The 21,531-nt window shown below is 37.6% G+C and overlaps 1 protein-coding gene across 7 annotated transcripts in view; it reads left to right on the top strand.

Annotated features, from left to right (window-relative positions):
• GTF2I (general transcription factor IIi) overlaps positions 1-21,531 on the top strand; it is a 115,314-nt gene that overhangs the window by 28,170 nt on the left and 65,613 nt on the right. For all 7 annotated transcript variants that reach the window (XM_023655498.2, XM_023655496.2, XM_023655497.2 and 4 more), the window contains exons 4-9: positions 1,410-1,544; positions 4,022-4,205; positions 5,127-5,155; positions 9,537-9,591; positions 10,098-10,141; positions 19,032-19,109. In XM_023655498.2, the coding sequence (XP_023511266.1) occupies positions 1,410-1,544; positions 4,022-4,205; positions 5,127-5,155; positions 9,537-9,591; positions 10,098-10,141; positions 19,032-19,109 (525 nt within the window). The remainder of the gene's footprint in view (positions 1-1,409; positions 1,545-4,021; positions 4,206-5,126; positions 5,156-9,536; positions 9,592-10,097; positions 10,142-19,031; positions 19,110-21,531) is intronic.

Here is a 21,531-nt window from a genome sequence, read left to right on the forward strand (position 1 = left end):
TATCTTCTCCCCTTCACTGTATGCCTCTCCTTCCCGCTATAATCTTTTAAGCTTTATAGTAGTAATCTATTTAAAAACTTAAAAAAATTATCATTTTGAGAATTTTTAAGGCTTTCATTATGTTTGTATGTTTAGGTTTGTACTAATAATGTTGTTTTAATTATGTGTATTTCAGCTGCCATCTGTCCCATGAATACTGTAATCCCACTGGCAGCTGTGTTTATATTTCTGTCCCCTGTACTGCCTTGCTTATGTGATTCTCCAAAGGTTAGAACTAAGCATTAGGGGAATTGTCCTCACTTGCAAATCATAGTCCCTGCCTATTAGTATTCATACTTTATTTTTGTTACCAATAATTTGGTGCCATGGAGAATAATCTTTGGATATAATTCTTAAGTGCCTAATGTTTGTTTCTATAAATTATTTTGCAGTTAAGGATCGATCGATCTGAAACCAAATCAATAGGTTTATGAGTCAGTTGTAGAAATTCTTGGGGAGAATTCTGAGCTCTTTTTCAGGGTTTAGGAAAGGACTATCCAATAGAAATAATAGAATGTGAATCACTCATGTAATTTAAATTTTATAGTTACAACATTAATGAAAAGTAGGGAGAAAAAAATGAAATTAATTTAGAAGTTATATTTTAACCTGATATATCTAAAACATTATCATAACAAGTAATATAAAAAATTATCAGTGGGCTATTTTGCATACTATTCTTTGTACTAGGTCTTCAACGTCCAGTGTATATTGTAAACTTACAACATATCTTAATTTGGACTGGTCACATTTCAAGTGCTCAGTAGCCAAAGGTGTCTGCTGACTATTGTGTTGGACTTTGCAAGTCTCCAGTGCTTTTTTGTGATAACCTTCCCATATTTAAGTTTGTAGCTGATAAATTACTCTTAAGGTATCTTTTTTTTTTAAGACAACTGGTAGCTAATTTGTAGTTTGTAGAGTTTTTAGCTTATAGCTACACTTATTTCATAGATGATCACCATTTCTTATTTCCATTCAAGTCATTTATGTCTTTTATGTTTTTATTTCTTGATCAGGAAGATTGGCCCTAACATCTGTTCCCAATCTGCCTCTTTTTTTGCTTGAGGATAGATTAGCCCTGAGCTAACATCTCTGCCAATCTTCAGCATGGCTGACGAGTGGTGTAGGTATGCGCCTGGGATACGAACCCGTGAACCTGGGCCACCGAAGCAGAGTGCGCGAAACTTTAAGCGCTATGCCACGGGGCTGGCCCCGTAGGTTTTTTGTTTTTAAAGTTGCTCCTCCTTTTCCTTTGTCTTGTCTTTATAGAACAAATCATAAATTTTAGAATAAGGGAAAAAATATTCTTATTAAAAGCCAAATATTAAGATAATGGATATGGGCCTTTTCTATCATTAATTATTTTACAGGTGTTGAAGAAGAAGAAAAGGCTGCAGAGATGCATAAGATGAAATCTACAAGCCAGGCAAATCGGATGAGTGTAGATGCTGTAGAGATTGAAACACTCAGAAAAACAGTTGAGGACTATTTCTGCTTTTGCTATGGTAAGGTGATGCACTTGAGTTTGCTAAAAGATACATATATCATTGAGTTTTCTAAGGGTAGATTACATTGATTTAATAGTCATAACACACTTTCGGAAATTGAATAGATTATTTTCCAAATACTGGGTTAATGTTAGGAATGACCTTACTTGTTATTTCCAGTTTGAAGAAACAGAGGTAGCTATTAGAGCTGTTTGTGTTTTTTTTTTTAAGAGCAGTTTTAGGTTCACAGCAAAATTAAGAAGGTAGAGATTTCCCATATACTCCTTGCCCCCACTTATGCATAGATCCCCCCCATCAGCATTCCCCACCAGAGAATCTACATGGACACATCGTAATCACCCAGAGAGAGCTGTCATTTTTATTTTTTTATTGAGGTCATAATAGTTTATAACATTGTGAAATTTCAGTTATACATTATCATTTGTCAGGTACCATAGAAATGTGCCCCTTCACCCCTTATGCCAACCCCTAACCCCCTTCCCTTCTGGTAACCATTGATCTGTTCTCTTTATCCATGTGTTAGTTTATCTTCCACATATGAATGAAATCAAATGGTGTTTGTCTTTCTGTGTCTGCCTAATTTGCTTAACATAATACCCTCAAAGTCCATCCATATTGTTGCGAATGGCATGATTTTGTCTTTTTTTATGGCTGAGCAGTATTCCATTGTATACATATACCACATCTTCCTTATCCATTCGTCAGTTGATGGGCACTTGGGTTGCTTCCACATCTTGGCTATAATGAATAATGCTGCAATGAACATAGGGGTGCATAAGTCTCTTTGAGTTGTTGATTTCAAGTTCTTTGGATAAATACCCAGTAGTGGGATAGCTGGATCATACGGTATTTCTATTTTTAATTTTTTGAGAAATCTCCATACTGTTTTCCATAGTGGCTGCACCAGTTTGCACTCCCACCAGCAGTGTATGAGGGTTCCCTCTTCTCCACATCCTCTCCAACATTTGTTGTTTTTTGTCTTGGTGATTATAGCCATTCCAGCAGGCATAAGGTGGTATCTTAGTGTAGTTTCAATGTGCATTTCCCTGATGATTAATGATGTTGAACATCTTTTCATGTGCTTGTTGGCCATGTGTATATCTTCTTTGCAAGAATGTCTCTTCATATCTTCTGCCCTTCTTTTGATTGGGTTGTTTGATTTTTTTGTTGAGTTGTGTGAGTTCTTGATAGGTTTTGGAGATTAACCCCTTGTTGGATATATGATTTGCAAATATTTTCTCCCAGTTGGTGGGTTGTCTTTTTGTTTTGTTGCTCGTTTCCTTTGCATTACAGAAGCTCTTTAGTCTGATGAAGTCCCACTTGTTTATTTTTTCTTTTGTTTCCCTTGGCTAACTAGACATGGTATTCAAAAAGATTCTTCTACGACTGACATCAAAGAGTGTACTGCTTATATTTTCTTCTGGGGGTTTTATGGTTTCAGGTCTTACCTTCCAGTCTTGGATCTGTTTTGAGTTAATTTTTGTGTATGGTGAAAGATAATGGTCTACTTTCATTCTTTTGCATGTGGCTGTCCAGTTTTTCCAACACCATTTATTGAAGAGACTTTCCTTCTCCATTGTATGTTCTTGGCTCCTTTGTTGAAGATTAGCTATCCATAGATGTGTGGTTTTGTTTCTGGGCTTTCAGTTCTGTTCCATTGATCTGTGTGTCTGTTTTTGTGCCAGTACCATGTTGTTTTCATTGCTATGAGAGCTGTTATTTTTTATTTTATTTTATTTTTTTGAGGAAGATTAGCCCTGAGGTAACATCTACTGCCAATCCTCTCCCCCCCCTTTTTTTTTTTTTTTCTGCTGAGGAAGACTGGCCCTGAGCTAACATCCGTGCCCATCTTCCTCTGCTTTATATGTGGGACGCCTGCCACAGCATGGCCTTCTGAGCAGTGCCATGTCTGCAGCCGGGATCCAAATGGCTGACCCTGGGCTGCTGAAGCGGAATGTGTGCACTTAACTGCTGTGCCACTGGGCCAGCCCCTGAGAGCTGTTATTTTTGACATGCATGCTGGTCTCACCAGTTTCCCGAAAAACCACCTTTTGTTAATCCAATTGCATGATACACAAAGCTCTTTTAAGAAAAACCGTCAAATGGGGAGGATATAGGTTACGCTGTGAGGTTATAGTTGCTTAATTGCATACGAACATTGTGTCATACCAGGGAGACCATCATAGAGAAAGAGAATAGTGCAAGAAATCAGCCATTGTTCCTTTTCTCTTGTGTAGGTTTTAGTAAATATTTTATATATTTTTCATTTTGGCCCTTTGGATCTGTTTCAGGTTTAGAGCTTCTGCTAACATGGGACTAGGCCCTGTAATATTTCGAAGTAGTTTCAAAATCATATAGTACAGAAAAGCATGAATGCCATTTTTTGAACCATGATAAACTAATGATGGTGTTTTGATCTGACTATTTAATGATGTTTATCCTCTTTCCACCTCACCCCTGTCCCTGCCCCCCAGGGAAGGCTTTAGGCAAATCGACAGTGGTACCTGTTCCATATGAGAAGATGCTACGAGATCAGTCAGCTGTGGTAGTGCAGGGGCTTCCAGAAGGAGTTGCCTTTAAGCATCCTGAGAACTACGATCTTGCAACTCTGAAATGGATTTTGGAGAACAAAGCAGGGATTTCATTTATCATTAAGAGGTGAAGTACTTTCTCCCTTGTCCATCAATAGTTTATTCATATAAAGTTAAATATTCAGCTCATTTTAATATACCTTAAAAGTCTTGTTTTTTTTTTTTTGCTGAGGAAGAATAGCCCTGAGCTAATGTCTGTGCTGATCTTCCACTTTTTATATGTGGGTCACCGCCACAGCATGGCCACTGATAGATGAGTGGTGTAGGTCTGCACCCGGGATCCACACTCGTGGAGCCTGCTGACCCAACCACTACACCACAGGGCTGGCCCCCCCAAAATTTATTTGTTTATTTATTTATTTATTTTTTAAAGATTTTATTTTTTCCTTTTTCTCCTCAAAGCCCCCCCCCCCCCGGTACATAGTTGTATATTCTTCGTTGTGGGTCCTTCTAGTTGTGGTATGTGGGACGCTGCCTCAGCGTGGTTTGATGAGCAGTGCCATGTCCATGCCCAGGATTCGAACCAACGAAACACTGGGCTGCCTGTAGCAGAGCGCATGAACTTAACCACTCGGCCACGGGTCCAGCCCCCCAAAATTTATTTTTATTAATTTATTATTGAGGTCACATTGCTTTATAGCATTATGTAAGTCTTAAGTGTACACCATTTACTTTGACTTCTGTATCATGTTCTTCAAAATTCTTTTTTATTTGGTGAGGAAGATTGGCCCTGAGCTAACATCCGTGCATATCTTCCTCTATTTGTATGTGAAACACTGCCACAACATGGATTAATGAGCGGTATGTAGGTCTGTGCCCAGAATCTGAACCTGTGAACCCCAGGCTGCTGAAGCAGAGCACGCGAACTTAACCACTATGACACCAGGCTGGCCCCTCAAAATTCTTGTTTACTGTTGAAGTCATCAAATGTATGCTGTATGATAATTTTGTGTATTCATGTATTGTTTTTTGTTTTGTTTCAATGCAGACCTTTCCTGGAGCCAAAGAAGCACCTAGGTAAGTGATTGTTTTGCTTTACCTGATAGTTGGGTGGCTTCCTAAACCTGTTGTGCCAAGTTTAATTTTAATTTCTCTTTTGTTTTCTTCAACGATATGATATAAGACATTTTGGTGTGGGGTGTTATGATGTTTATATAAACAAATGACAAGTCATTGAGCTGAAAAAGTAGAGGGGTGTTTTTTTTTCAGCTCTGCTGCTTGCTTTATGGTTTATTCAAGGTTTTATGTTTGCACTGTGTAAGATCATATACTGGATCTGCAGTCATTTCCCAGAATTATGAGGGTGATTCGATTTACCTAATGTTCATTGAATAGGCATAGAACTATTGGAGACAAGATTGGGTGTGGAGGAGATACGTAACTGTATAAGTGTTAACGGTTTTGAGTGCTGGTGGTCTAATGGAAGAGAGAAAAGTCCATGAAGTCCTCCGGACAGGAGCATAACGTGTGTGCTGTGGGATGGTTAGAGTCCTGCGGAAGTTCTTTGGAGGAAGGATCTGTTTATACCCAGGATGGCTTTCATGAGAGGGTGCTAACATGGGCCCTTGAAGAATGAGGTGGATTTCAGCAGGACTTTGTGTTGGGAAGTCGAGACATTTCGTTTGAAGGGAAAAGTGATACTTAGAAGCCTGGTACCCTGTGGAACCAGGTTTATTTGAGACTTTTGGAAGTAAATAACCAACTATCATTGGCATCCTCGTAAGGATGGAAGGACAAAATAATACACACACACCCAAATATATTTTCTTTTCTGTTAAATAACCTTTATTCTCACCATGATGAAAAAGATTGTTTTTTAGAAGCTTAATTGAAGTAAAATTAATATGCCATAAAATGCACTTGGTTTAAGTATTTAATTCAGTGATCTTTGGTAAATTTACAATTAAAAATTTTACAGTTTTACAGCCATTGTCACAATCTGATTTTAGAATGTTTTCATCATCCCCATCTCTGTTACTTCACGAATGTTATATATATATATATATATAGACAGTATATATCCTTTTGAGATTCGTGTTTTTCCCTTCGCATAATTCACATGAGATTCATCTAGGTTCTTGGGTATATCAATAGTTTTTTCCTTTTTTGGTGCTGAATAGTAAGTATTCCATTTTATGAAATACCACCCATTTATGCATTTGCCAGTTGATAGACATTTAGATGGAGTCCACTTGGCTATTAGGAAAATGCTACATCAACATACTTGAACAAGTTTTTGTCTGGACATGCATTTTAATTTCTCTTGGATATGTATACCTAGGAGTGGAATTGCTAGGTCATAGCATAATTTTACATTTAACTTTTAAGAAACTGCCAAACTGTTTTCCAGAGTGGCTGCACCATTTCATGTTCCTAATAGCATGGCTTGAGTGTTCGGGTTTCTCCACATCCCTGTCAGCACTTGTTGTCTTTTTGGTTTTAGCCATCCTAATGAGTGTGAAGTTGTATCTCACTGTGGTTTTGATTTGCATTTCCCTGGTTGCTAATAATGTTGAATATATTTCCATATGCTTATTGGCCATTTATGTATTTTTGCAGAAATGTCTATTCAGACACTTTTCCTATGTTTTAATTGGATTATTTGTGTTTTGTTTTGTTTTGAGGAAGATTAGCCCTGAGCTAACTGCTGCCAGTCCTCCTCTTTCTGCTGAGGAAGACTGGCCCTGAGCTAACATTCATGCCCATCTTCCTCCACTTTATACGTGGGACGCCTACCACAGCATGACTTGCCAGGCTGTGCCATGGCTGCACCCGGGATCTGAACTGGCGGACCCCGGGCCACCAAAGCAGAACGTGCAAACTTAACTTCTGCGCCACCAGGCCGGCCTCTATATTTTTATTACTGAGTTGTTAGAGTTGTTTGTATTCTCAATACAAATATTTTCTACAATTCTGCAAGTTATCTTTTCATTTCCTTGGTAGTGTCGTTTGAGGAACAAAAGGTTTTAAGTTTTCTGAAGTCCAGTATATTATTTTATCACTTGTACTTTTGACCTTGTATCTAAGAAATTGTTGCTTAACTCAAGGTCATGAAGATTTGTCATGTTTTCTTCTATAAGTTTTCTGGTTTTAGTTCTTACGTTTTGATCTATGGTCAATTTTGAGTTAATTTTTGTGTATGGTACATGGTAAGGGTATAAATTTATCTTTTTAAAAAAATTTTTTAGTTTACTTATTTGTTTTTTTGAGGCAGATTAGCTCTCAGCTAACATCTGCTGCCAATCCTCCTCTTTTTGCTGAGGAAGACTGGCCCTGAGCTAACATCTATGCCCATCTTCCTCCACTTTATATGTGGGACGCCTACCACAGCATGGCCTGCCAAGCGGTGCCATGTCTGCACCCAGGATTGGAAGCGGAACGTGCGCAGTTAACTGCAGCGCCACCAGGCTGGCCCCTAAATTTGTGATTTTCATGTGAATATCCAAGTGTTTGCCTACAATTTGTTGAAAAGACTATCCTTTAGCCCGAAGTTGCTTTGGCTTCTTTGTTGAAGGGCAGTTGCCTCGTATTCCTGGGCTTTCTGCATAGCGGATCGTATTGTGTGTGAGTCAAGATAGTTTACCTCTGTGCAGCCTGACTGCTTTTCATGTCTTAATCTTGTTGCTCTGGCACGAACGTCCAAGACAATACTGAATAAAGTGGTGATGGCAGACGTTGCTGGTTCTCCATATTAAGTGGAAGGCATGCAGGCCTTCACCACTATCGTGTTAGCTCTTGGTTTTTTGTATATGTCCTTTTTAAGATTGAGAAAGAAAAGATTTATTTTTCATGTTTAAATTAAAATTCAGACTTTTTCGTCATCAGTATTTTCTTTCCTGAAGTGTTGTAGAATAGCCTTAGTCTGCCATTTGTATTTTGTGAAATCTTTCATTCTAGAAATTTGTTTTGAAATGTTGGGGGCTGGTCATTAATTAAAGAATATTTCTACAGAGTGTTTTATAATGAGTAGTCCAAGTGGGTGGGTTTGTATGATTCACTTATTTTGCCATACCAACTCTCAAAGTAATTGGAAAGTTGAGCGATTGTAATGAGATTATTCTCTTTTTTTGAAATTTTTAACAGCTTTATTGAGATACCAACATAGAATAAACTACACGTATTTAAAGTGTACAGTCTGATAAGTATACACATGTATACTCTGTAGAAACCATCACTACAATCAAGATAACGAACACATCTTTGACCTCCAGTGTCTCATACCCCTTGCTCATTCCTCCCGTCTGCTGCTCCCTGTCCAGACAATGGCTGATCTTCTTGTTCTCAGTGTGGATTTATTTGCATTTTCTAGATTGTTTAATAGAAATAGAATCATATATGTATAGTCATGTGTCACTAACGATGGGGTTATGTTCTGAGAAATGTGTTGTTAGGCTATGTGGTACTAATCTTATGGGACTGCCGTTTTATGTGAGGTGAAATGTCATTATGTGGCATATGACTGTACTCCTTTTTTTGTTTGGCTTCGTATTTTGAGATTTATCTATGTTGTTTCGTGTGTCAGTAGTTCATTTTTTTTTTTATTGCTGAGTAGTATTCCCTTGTATAGATACACACAATTTTTTACGCACTCACTGGTCCATGAAAATCTGGCTTTCCCTTTGTTGGCTATTAGAAGCAAGCTGGTATAAATATTTGAGTGCAGGTCTTTATGTGGACCTGTATTTGCATTTCTCCTAGGTAAATAACTAAAATTGGAATGGCTAGGTCATGTTGTAGTCACATGTTTAACTTTTAAAGTTGAGAGTTTTCAATGTGATGAGTCCGTTTTGCATGCCCACTGACAGCTGCAAGAGTTCACTTGTTCTCCAGCTTCAGCAGCAGTTCGTGGCCAATCTTTCTTATTTCCAAACATAAAATTCATGATTTTAAAGTCTACAATTCAGGGGGTTTGAATATATTTACAAGGTGTACAACTATCACCACTGTCTACTTAGAGAACATTTTCTTCACCCCCAAGCGAGACCCCATACCTGTCAGCAGTAGGTGTTTTCCGGTATTTTGAGCCAGATCTACTCTTAATAGAAATCTTTATCATCCTTTATACATCAGTTGAGCCTTATTCTATGTTACTAGATAATAATATATTGTTGTTTTTGTTTTGCTGATAAAAATAAGAGCTTTTCCATTGAAGGAAGGGGTGCTGGTGAGTGAGCAGATGAAAGCTGTTAGATGATTGTCACCCCTAATTAATCGTCCTTACAGGGGAGAATGAAGGACACTGTTTTATAAACTAATGCAATACTCGTTATAGTGTGACCTGGAAGTGTGAACTCCCTCCCATCCCCCAGTTCATTCTCTACTTGAGACCTTTGGAAATATTAGTCATATTTGAAATGTTGGAAAAACCTAAATTTAATTTTCTTTTTTGATTACGTAGGTGGTCGTGTGATGGTAACAGATGCTGAAAGGTCGATGCTGTCTCCAGGTGGAAGGTAAAGCATCTCTCGTTAGTACTAATAAACTCCACACCTCACTAATTTTAGGTTTTAGAGTTTTGCGGTATTAGACTGTTAAAAAGGCCTGTGTCACACGTCTTGATGTTTGATGTCCAGTTGAGTCATTTGGTGGCCCTGTGAAAATGCAGTTTCGGCGTAGTAGCTCTGACTGGCAGTCGTTCTTGGGCGGGGCTGATGTGACTCGGCCGATGAGCACGTTGTGAGTAGGAAGGCCTCATGGTACAGTGGGATGTGAAAGTTAATATGCTACTCTATGTTGTTTCGTTATACTTTTTTCCCCAAAAGATTGATTGGAATTAAAGTACTAAATTCAGTTGACAAGTCATATTCATGCAAGAAATTATGTAAGTTTTAAAGTTGAGTCAGTTTTGCATTCAGCTTGGTCGAGTGAGTGGTTCTGTACGCTGTGATCCAGCGCACTTGACTAATGTGTGAGTGGCCCTCACCAGTGCCGAGCTTCATCAGGGCTTCTTTTCTTTCAGTTGTGGCCCCATCAAAGTGAAAACTGAACCCACAGAAGATTCTGGTATGTACCAGTGCTTTTAGAATCAGTTATGAGATGTAAGTAAGGCAGGCTTTTCCTTAATTTAGGTGGTTGTATTTTGACTTACTGCTTACTGTATTGATTTGATGAGAAGCAGACAGAACAAACTTACTCCAGTGGTGACATTTGTTAATGTTATAATCTTACACTGAAACTTAAAAAGATGATTTGTTTTGTAAATGGTAGCTAGAAGTTCTTTGCTAATTACGTGTTTGTAGACAAAATGTTGTAATAATTTTTTTCGACAGTTATACAGGAATAAGAGTGTAAAATATCAACTAATTCTACAGTGTGTTTCATTCATTCAGTGTTGTAGATTCATTTTCACAAAAATCAAAATAATATCCTCTTACTCTCCTTTTTCTCTTTGCACTCCCATTTTATACTCTTGAAGGAAACTCTTTTTAACTCTAAGCTGTTTTTGGCATTTAATTCCTTGTTTTTATTTTTTATTTTTCTAGATTCTGTTTTATTTTATTTCATTTTATTTAAAATTTTTTTCCTTTTTCTCCCTGAGGTCCCTGGTACATAGTTTTAAATTTTATTTTGGTTGTGGGTCCTTCTAGCTGTGGCATGTGGGAACGCTGCTTCTGCATGGCTCGATGAGTGGTGCCATGTCCACACCCAGGATCCAAACCAGCGAAACCCTGGGCTGCCGAAGCAGTGCGTGCGAACCGAACCACTTGGCCACGGGGCCGGCCCCAAATTCCTTATTTTTAAATGTCAGGCTTATACTGACTGCCTGACATTGAGAAAGTTTTAGTGTATGTAAGTAGTTCATACCTGAATATGATTCCATCGTATGGCTGGATTACCTTTTCTAGATTCTTTTTATTTCTTCCCATCCCCAAAGCTCCAGTACATAGTTGTATATCGTAGTTGTAGATCATTCTAGTTCCTCTGTGTGGGATGCTGCCACAGCATGGCTTGATGAGTGGTATGTAGGTCTGCCCTCAGGATCCAAACCGGTGAACCCTGGGCTGCCAAAGTGGAGTGTGCAAACTTAGCCACTTGGCCATGGGGCCAGCCCCTTATATTACTTTTTCGTATTGATTTTCCATTTGGTGGACATTTGGGTTGTTTCCAGTTTTTGGCTGTTTTAAATAACACTGCTGTGGACATCCACATATGTGTCTTTGCATGAAAATATGTCATCATTTCCCTTGGGTATACCTGGGAGTGAGTTGTTGTTCTATGGTAGCTCTATGCCTAACTTTTAAGCAACAGACAAATTGTTTTCAAAGTGGCTGGACTGTGTTCTGTTCTTAGCAGCAGTATATGAGGGTTTCAGTTTCTCTGTGTTTTGGCCAACACTTTTATTATCTGTCTTTTTTGATTACAGCAATTCTTGTGAATGTGAAGTGGTATCTCATTATGGTTTTTCTTTTTCTTCTTTATTTTTGCTTTTAAATAGACATTTTATTTTTAGAGCAGTTATAGGTTTTACAGCAAAATTGGACAGAAAGTATAGAGTGTTCCCATTATACCTTCTATCCCCACACATGCACAGTCTCCCCTACTGTTAACATCATGCATCAGAGTGGTACATTTGTCAAAACAGATGAACTGTTATCACCCCAAGTCCATAGTTTACATTAGGCTTCAGTTTTGTTGTCCATTCTGTGGATTTTGACAAATGTATAATGATGTGTATTCACCATTTTGGTATCATACAAAGTAGTTTCACTGCCCTAAAAATCCTTCTCATCTCTCTCTGCCACAACCCCTGGCCATCACTGATGTTTATACTGTCTCCATCCTTCTGCCTTTTGTAGAATGTCATATAGTTGTAGTTTTAGTTGCATTTTCCTCACGATGTTGAACATCTTTTTATGTGCTCATTAGCCATTCATATATAATTTTTGATGAAATGTCTATTTAAATCTTATGTCAGTTTTTAATTGGATGGTTTTCTTTGTTGTTTTTTGTTACAAGAATTGTTTATATATTTTAGATACAAACCTTTTATCAGAAATAAGCTTTTGCAAGTGTATTTTTCTAGTCTGTGATGTCTTTTCATTTTCTTAATGGTGTCCTTAGAAGCCTAAAAGTTTTAAATTCTGATGCAATCCTGTTTTCGAAATTTTTCTGTCATTGCTTGTGCTTTTGGTGTTACACCTAGAAAATTTCTGCCTAACCTAAAGCATAAATATTTTTATACTTAGCCTTTCTTGAATTTTATAATTTTAACACTTATGTTTTGTTCTAAGATCTACTTCGAATTCATTTTTGTGCATGTTGTGAGGTAAGGGTCTAAATCATCTCACTTGTGGATATCCTGTTGTCTCAGCACCATTTGTTGAAAAGAAATCCTTTCTCCATTGGATTGCCTTAGCACCATTGTGAAAAAGCAATTGACCAAATTTACTTCTGCACTTTCACTTCTATGCCATTGAACTCTAATGCCTACTCTTTTCCTTTTTTTTGAGGAAGATCAGCCCTGAGCTAACTGCTGCCAATCCTCCTCTTTTCAATGAGGAAGGCTGGCCCTGAGCTAACATCCATGCCCATCTTTCTCCATTTTTATATGTGGGATGCCACCTCAGCATGGCGTTTGCCAAATGGTGCCATGTCCGCACCCGGGATCCGAACCAGTGAACCCTGGGCCGCCGAAGCAGAACATGTGCAGTTAACCACTGCGCTGCCAGGCCGGCCCCTCTAATGTCTACTCTTATGCTAGTACCATACTGTAATTCATGTAGTTTTAAGGTTTGGTTTTATTTATCTATTAACATATGGAAAATGAAGATATAATTATTTTACTACTTCCACTATTGCTTCCCTTTTCCCACTTTTACCATATAGTAAATTGAATTTTACTGTTCAAATTCTTTCAGAACTGAGCGTGATCTTGTACAAATGTTTGTTTTCTTGCCATGTTCCACTTTTAGGGCACAAATGTTTTTGCTTATTTAAAAACCGTACAGCTCTCTCTGACTTGATTACAGTTTTGTTAGAATTTTTTGTTACTCTGGTTCTAAGATAAGAGTCAGATTGAAAGCAACTTCCATGTTTTAAAAATAATATGTAATTTTAAAAGATCATTATATTATTACTAGGGATATATTTTATAATTAGTCTTGGTGATTGGCGAGGGAAGCATGGGTATTTATAGAATTTTCCTATTAAAGGCATGTATGAATTATTTCACTTGAGCTTAGTCTCTGGTGGAGTCCAAAAATTTCGCTTGTATAAAATGCAGTTTTGTATCACTGCAAATAGTGACATCTCCAGTTTGACCTCTTGCAGAGGAGCCAACTGAAAATTGTGATATCTGAATTCTCATTGTTGCAGAGTCTATGATTGTGGGGCTTTTATTGTGCTCTCAAATTAGTTCAAAAATTCTCTTATGCAGTGAATTTCAGGTTTAGGATTCATCAAGGACACAGTGATGATTTTATTAGAGAAATCTCTTAATTCACTTTCTCATGTTATTGAACTAATTAGAAACCATATACCATCTGGGTAGATGATGCAAAGGCATGATTGGTTGGAATATTATATATAATTGCAAGTGCTAGCCCATCATTATGTTTAATAGTTAGCCACAAAAAGCACTCCTCGTAAGACAAAGAAGCACATTTTCACTAGTTTCTTACCAGAATTCTAAATGTACAAACCATTCAAATAAGAGGTGTGAGTAATTAGACCATGGAGGGCACCATTAACTTTTAAAGGTGATTTGATTGTGTATATAGAGCACCAAAGAGAATCAACTAGAAAACTACTGAAAACAAAACATCTGTAATCTGATTTTACTTGAGGAAGTGTTAAAAATCTCACATATAATAAAAATTTAGTTTAAAAGCACTTGAGAAAAATATAATCCTTTGAATGCTTTCTAAGCAATGAATTTGACTAAGGAAAATCTAAGAATTTTGTGTGGCAAAAACAGCCAAAATGTGTCCCAGGCCATGTAAGACACACGGAATGGCTGTTTGCAAGGCAAATTACAAGGGGTGGTTTTACAAGGAGCTAATCCAGAAAATAAATGACCAAAGATTGAAAAACAAGAGAAAATGCTCAGTCTAGTTAAAGAAATGGAGATAAAAATCCAGGAAAGATAGGTTTTGTACCCAGAGGATTGGCAAACATTAAATTCTGCTCATACTCAGTCTTAGTAAAGCATACAGAGAAACAGGCAGGTTTAAAGATTCTTCGTGTGGGTAAATTGTTGCTATCTTATGGATGGTACTTTGGCAATATCCATTTTAACACGTTCTTTGACCCATTGTTGCCTTGCAAAATTGGCAGCTAACCTACAGCTCCCTCAGTGGAGTTCTGTGTTGCCATTAAATGCAGTAAGCAATAGGTTTGTATCTACTGATCCTCAAGTATCTGTAAGACAGACTGCGAGTTAGTTGGAGAAAAGCTAGATGTGAAAGAGATGAATAATACAGTAATCCTTTCATTTTTCACTTTAAAATGTTGCATTTTGAAATTACGGCAAACTGTTAGAAAGCCTGTGTGTATAGTGTAAGGAAACTTTTCCTGTACCATTTGACAGTAAGTTGCCAATATGATGCCCTGTCACTGTAACTACTTCAGTGTGTAATTCCTACGACAAGGGTGCTGTCCTGCATTAACAGTGCAGTGATGAGTATCAGGAAAATAAATTACTCCTATCTAATTCTCAAACCCTTTTCAAGTTTTGCCAATTGTTTCCTTAATGACTTCTTCAGTCTAGAATGGTTTCTCAGTCTTTCCCTGTCTTCTATGACCTTGACTCTTTTGAAGAAAGTATCTGATATTTCCTCATGATTAGATTCACTTAATGCATTTTTTGCAAAAATTTCACGCAAGTGATGCTGTGATTTTCTTTCATCATCAGGTGGCGTTGATGTCTCTTTAACCCTTTATTGATGATACTATCTTATGTGATCAGAGTTAGTTTTTCTAGGCTTCTCCACTATGAACTTACTCTCTTTTCCTTTGTAATTACATTCGTCAGAGTTTCTCTGAGACTATAGAAATATATACTCGTCATCAAACTTTCAATTAAAATTCATTCATTTGTAGTATTAGAACACAGTCATGTATTTCTATTTTTTAAAAATTTTTTGGCAGATTGGCCCTGAGCTAACATCTGTTGCCAATCTTCCTCTTCCCCGCCATCCCCCAGCCCCAGCCCCAGTGCGTAGTTGTATATCCTAGTTGTAAGTCCTTCTATTCTATGTGGGATGCCTCCACAGCATAGCTTGATAAACGGTGCTAGGTCTATGCCCAGGATCTGAACTGGCGAACCCTGGGCCACTGACATGGAGCGTGCAAACTTAACCACTATGCCACCGGGCCAGCTCCTCTATTTTATTCAATGCATTGCAGTCCATTATTATCATTCTTTATTTTGACTTGCAGATAGTCCTTGCTTTGGCCATTGGGAGCCACTTCAAGATGTCCCCTGTGTCTTTTCCTTGTGTTGTTTGGAAATATCTCCATCATTTTTTAAGAAGTTTTTACTTTCTTGAAAAACAAGATGGTCGAGTTTCATCTTATTCTCTCCCTGATCCAGCCCTAGAATCAGCCTTTCCATCAAGAAGCCCTGAATCCTTTTTGAGGAGAGTGGTGTTAAGGAATCAGTATCTTGGTGCTAGTATCTTGGTGTGCTTATTGCAGTTGGGATGTCATTGCTTCCAAGTGGACAAAGCTAGGGAATCTCTGTGTTGGGGGGTGTTTACACACACATAAATATATGCGGACATGTATACACACATCTATTTACTCTGTTTTTATTTTTTCATGCTGGTATCTCTAGTTCTGCTTTTAACACCCCAGGGGTTTTTTTCCTCCCTTTCTTGTATAATTCCCTTCTGTCACAGTGAGAATCATGGCAACCGGTGTTCTCAGCACATTTCCTTCATTTAACCCTTGCCTCACTGCCATCTTCCTTACCTTGCTCACCCCTGACAGTTCTTATTGGGCTGTCAGCACTCATGATTGCCTCCTCATCTGCCTCAGTCTCCTAAACCCATTACTTAGTTTCCCCTGCCCCCTCATGTAAATATTCTCTCAGTCTGTCACCGTGCTCCAGGCCGTTGAACCTCCCAGATACAGCTGTGTACCTTGCTGAGTGCACTCTAATGGCGTTTGGAATGAATTGTTGGGGAAGGGGAAGTGCTGTGTTAACTCGGAGTGTGTGTGTGTGAATGAGAACTTGTATGTTATAGATATGCCAAGTGTTAGTGTTTTGGGAGATCTGCAAGAAAGGTTGTGTTGAATTGTCCTTTTTGGGAAAAAGTATTTGAGTCACCGTTTCATACCTTTTCTCTCCTTTATTCATTTGTTCGTCTCTTGAATAATTTGAATCCAAAAATAAGCATGCTGAATTCAGAACAATCATATTTTATTGACTTTCCTTAATCATCTTTTTTTTTCGGGGAAGATTAGCCCTGAGCTAATCTGCTGCCAGTCCTCCTCTTTTTGCTGAGAAAGACTGGCCCTGAGCTAACATCCATGCCCATCTTCTTCTAGTTTATATGTGGGATGCCTGCCACAGCATGGCTTGCCAAGCGGTGGCGTGTCCACACCCGGGATCTGAACCAGCGAGCCCTGGGCCGCTGGAGTGGAACGTGCACATTTAACTGCTGCACCACCAGGCTGGCCCCTTTAATCCTCTTTATGTACAGGCGTAATAGTACACATCACTATCATAGAGGCTTCTTTTTTCTGCTTTACACTTTATCTTTATAGTCTTAATTTATTCTGCAATTTCTTCTAATATTTCCATTTTACTTTTTATATTTCTTGGGCCTAACAGTGATGGTCCGATCAGGAGAAGAAAGTCATACCAGTTATTTGAATGGGGAAAATTTAATGCAAAGATTAACTAGTTATAAATTACTGACCTTGTAACAAAAAGGAGCCTACCCAGGTATCATGTGAATAACAACTCAGGGAATTGGCTGCCATCCTTAAAGCTTTAATTCTGACTTCTAAGGTGGGATACTGTTTGGATGGTTCTGGTGTCTCGGGGGACATGTTGAAGTTGGTTCTGCTGGTGTTGGAAAAATTAAGTGGGTCCAGCTGTTGCTATGGGAAGGGTCTGCTTTCGCTAGATTGAAGGAGTGAGTGACCCTGATGGGAACAGGATGCAGACAGAAGCCAAAAAGAAGATGGAAGTCCTTTTTCTCTTCTCCAGCCTTGTAGTCTCCCTGCTGTGTTCCCTTGTGGCAGATACTCGCAAGCAGCCAGCTGGTTTGCAGTGGAAGCTTCAGCAGAGTCTGAGAGGGTAGCTCTGGAACTGGGACAGCAAACAGCTTAATGACTGCCCTGGCTCCCCTTTTGGCTATTCAGCATCCATGCACACCCTTCTCCACATATTTGAACTTCTGTGTGACAATGTACACAGTGTTTCATTTCTAGAAGCCTGTGTTGTCTTACCCCATCAGTCTGCCCAGCCAAGGGCTCTTTGTTTTTGAACAGTATTAATTTATTAAAGCATTGTTAAGAATCATTTTCTTTCTTTCTTAAAACTTTTAATTGAAGTATAATGTAAAGGATGCAAAGTATAAGCATTATATAGCTCAATAAATTAAAAGTATACACACCTCTGTAACCGAACATATCAGGATACAGAATGTTAATAAAACCCCAAGATGGCCCTCTCCTTCCCCCTTCGCATTCCTCTTCTCTCAAAGTCAACCACTTGCTTAAGTGTTTGTGTTTTTTTTTTACTAGAAGCATGTGTATTTTATTTTTCCTTTAGCTTTATTGAGGTATAATTGACCTTGCTTGAGTTTTAATAACATTTCTTTTTCCTGATTTTGACCTTTCTATATGTGGAATCGTACATGAATTCTTTTATATCTGGCCAAAAATGTCCACTTTCTTTCTTTCTTTCTTACTTCCTTTCTTTCTAAGATTGGCCCTGAGCTAACATCTGTTGCCAATCTTTTTTTTTTTTTTTCATTTTTATTTCTTTCTTCTCCTCCCCAAAGCCCCCGAGTACGTAGTTGTATGTTCTAGTTGTAACTCCTTCTAGTTCCTCTATGTGGGACGCCGCCTCAGCATGGCTTGATGAGTGGTGTGTTTACATCCACACCCAGGATCCAAACCTGTGAACCCCAGGCTGCTGAAGCGCAGTGTGCGAACTTAACCACTCAGCCATGGGCTGGCCCTCAAAGGTCTGCTTTAAATTGTCTATCCTAATTGTGGGCACAGCATTATGCAGAAAAGTATGCTTGGTACCCTTCTTAATAAAGGGATATATTAGGAGAAAAAAATCAGTGTATCTCATCAAAATGGTTACAAATTATGGCATTTTTACTCTGGAGTATTGAGTCATTAAAACTGATGTTTACAGAGCCAGCCCTGAGGGCCTAGTGGTTAAAGTTTGGCGCTCACCTTTTTGGCAGCCTGGGTTCACTTCCCCGTCATGGAACCACACCACCTTTCTGTCGGTAGCCATGCTGTGGTGGTGGCTCACGTAGAAGAACCAGAACAACTTAAAACTAGCAAATACAGGCATGTACTGGGGCTTTGGGAAGGAAAAAAGGAGGAAGATTGGCAACAGATGTTGGCATAGGGGGGATCTTTAAGAAAAAAAGATTTCTTAAAAAAAAAAAAGCAACTTGATGTTTACAGGTGAAAGTATTTTTAATAATAAGTGAAAATAGAATGAGACTAATTTTTTCGGTTTCGAAGATAACTTGTCAGAGAAAAATAAGCATTAAATATTCTCAGAATATTAGAGGTTGAAACTTGGTGTAGGTTGGGTCTTAGGCAATTTTTGTCCCTCTGCTACCTAGAAACTTTTGTCCTTGCAAAGCCTTTAAAATATACATGTACAGTTCTGCATTTTTAGGAGGATTGCCCTGCACCGTCAAACTGAATGCCTTGAAATGGAATTAGATGATTTTATTTGCTTTTGCAGGTATTTCCCTGGAAATGGCAGCTGTGACAGTAAAGGAAGAATCAGAAGATCCTGATTATTATCAATATAATATTCAAGGTAATACTATTTAATACATTTTATTTTCCCCTCTGAAGTTATTATTGGTTGAAATTAAAGTTTATCAATTGCTTGAGTTCTTTAAGTACTGTTTTATTGATTTTCCTTGATTGGCATGTATACTTATAATTTATGGCCGGAATAAAATAAATTTTAAAAGTGAAGCGGTAAAATAAACTCAAACAATCTACAGGGGAAATGTAAAATAGCCATTAATAGTCTTTAAAGGACAAGCAAAAGCTGTAGCACAAGTTAGCATTCAGCTCCACTTTCTAGTGTTATTTGCAAGGCATGAAGGTCTTCTCAACCTTTAATAGCTCTATTTGTGCAACAGAAATCACTGTGTAAGCACTGTCATTATGTTAAAAATCTATAAAAGGTAAGATATTAATAAATTCTAGCTGTTGTGTATCATTTTGTTCCATTTCTTTTTGTTTGTTAGGAAGGAATTAAAGGTTATAATTTCACAATGCAGTTTGCTTTTATGCATACATGGGTTTTAGTTTAGAAGAATGTTTTCTCTATTTTATAATAAGTTTAATTTATGGATGCATAAAGTACATTAAACATTTAAAGTACAAAATCTGATTCGTTTTGTTTTATGTATATACCTATAAAACGATCTTCACTACATTCAAGATAATGAAATGTTCATAACCCCCAAGTTTCCTTGTATCCCTTTGTAATTCACTGCCCTCCTCAGCCAACCACTCATCTGTTTTCTATCATTTTAGATTAGTTTGCCTTTTTAAGAAATGTATATAAATGGAATCATCATAAACTATGTACTGTTTTCTTGGATGGGGTGCTATTCCTTCTTTCATTCCACATAACTGTTTTGAGATTCATCCATAGTGTTGTGTCTATCAATAGGTAATTCCATTGTTTTGCTGAGTATTATTTCATTGTATGGCTATAGCACAATTTGTCTATCCCATTGTGTGTTGATGGACATTTTGGTTGTTTCCAGTTTGGGGCTCTTAAAAATAAAGCTGCTATGAATGTTTGTATGCAAATTTTTGTATGGAAATATGCCTTCATTTCTCTTGAGTAGATTCCTAGAAATGGAATAGCTGGGATATATGGTAGGTACTTAACTTTTTAAGAAACTGCCAAACTGTTTTTCACAGTGCTTGTGCTATTTTACATTTCCATCAGCAGTGTGTGATAGTTCTAGCTATTCCATCTCCTTGCCAACACTTGTATGGTCAGCTTTGTTCTTTTTAAGAAAGCTACTTCAGTGGGTGACTGATGATACCTTATTTTGGTTTTAATTTGCCATTGTGTACTAGGTTTAGTTCATTTAAAAAGATACGCCTCTGTCAGTTCTGGAGCATTATAAAAGTGTTGTGAATACATTTATTCTGATTATAATCATGTGAATATCTGTACATATATTAAATTGAGTCTGCATTTCATGATTGTTAAATATCAGTTTTCAGCATTTTATTGCTTGTGACATTGGTAATCACATGCCTAAGAGGTTGAGATAATTCTGAGGATTTTCCATTAAAAAATTAAAATTTTGGAAAATATTTAGCCTTTATTGCAGTTGTTGGTACCTTACTAATATATATGCATAAATTTAATAAGTGCTGTTTAATAAAATACTGATTCTTTTACACAGATGGTTTTTAATTTTTAAAATAAAGAGTCCGCCTTTGTCTTTGCTATTATCTTTTTAGCATTGCTGTTACATTGTCACCCATGATTATGGAAGCACTTTTGTCTCCTTTTGGGGTGTGATTTAGGGTGACGCCTGAGTAATAAGAGTTGAAAATGGGATGTTTGTAGAGGGAAGGTTGCGTGAAGTGATGTCTTGAGTGCATTTGAGGAGGCTGGGAGCCAGCCTGTTAGTTTTGCGTCTAGCAAGCTGAGAGACACAGTCTATGCAATTTGGGTGTTTTTCTTAATTGACAATTCTTTGTGTAATCTGAGTATAAGTCCTTTGTAGTGTGATTTGTAAGTGGTTTAATTTGATGAAAACCAGTTTATTGATTTTTTTTTTCCCTCCTTGTATGTATTGTGCTTAAGTATCATAGTGGAAAAATCTTGGCCTCACCCAACATCACAAAGATTGTCTTCTGTGTTTCATAAAAATTTTTGTAGTTTTCCATTTATATCTGTGATTGATCTAGACCTAAGTTTTGTACAGTTTGCAAGATATTGAGTTCAAACTCACACATATGGATCTCCAGTTTTTCTAGCACCGTTTGTTGAAAAGTCTTTTTCCATTGCCTTATCTTCATGTCTCTGTCAGTTTCTTGAGTATATTGTTAAGTCTTGAGAGTCCTCCAAAATTGTTCTTTTTCAAAATTATCTGGCCTGTTTTAGCTCCTTTTTCATATAAATTTTAAAAAAATCAGCCTGTTGATTTATTAAAAAAACGGTGTGAGGATTTTGATGGTTGTGCTGAATCTAT

Source organism: Equus caballus, chromosome 13 (genome assembly GCF_041296265.1).
Source record: "Equus caballus isolate H_3958 breed thoroughbred chromosome 13, TB-T2T, whole genome shotgun sequence".
Lineage (NCBI taxonomy): Eukaryota > Metazoa > Chordata > Mammalia > Perissodactyla > Equidae > Equus > Equus caballus.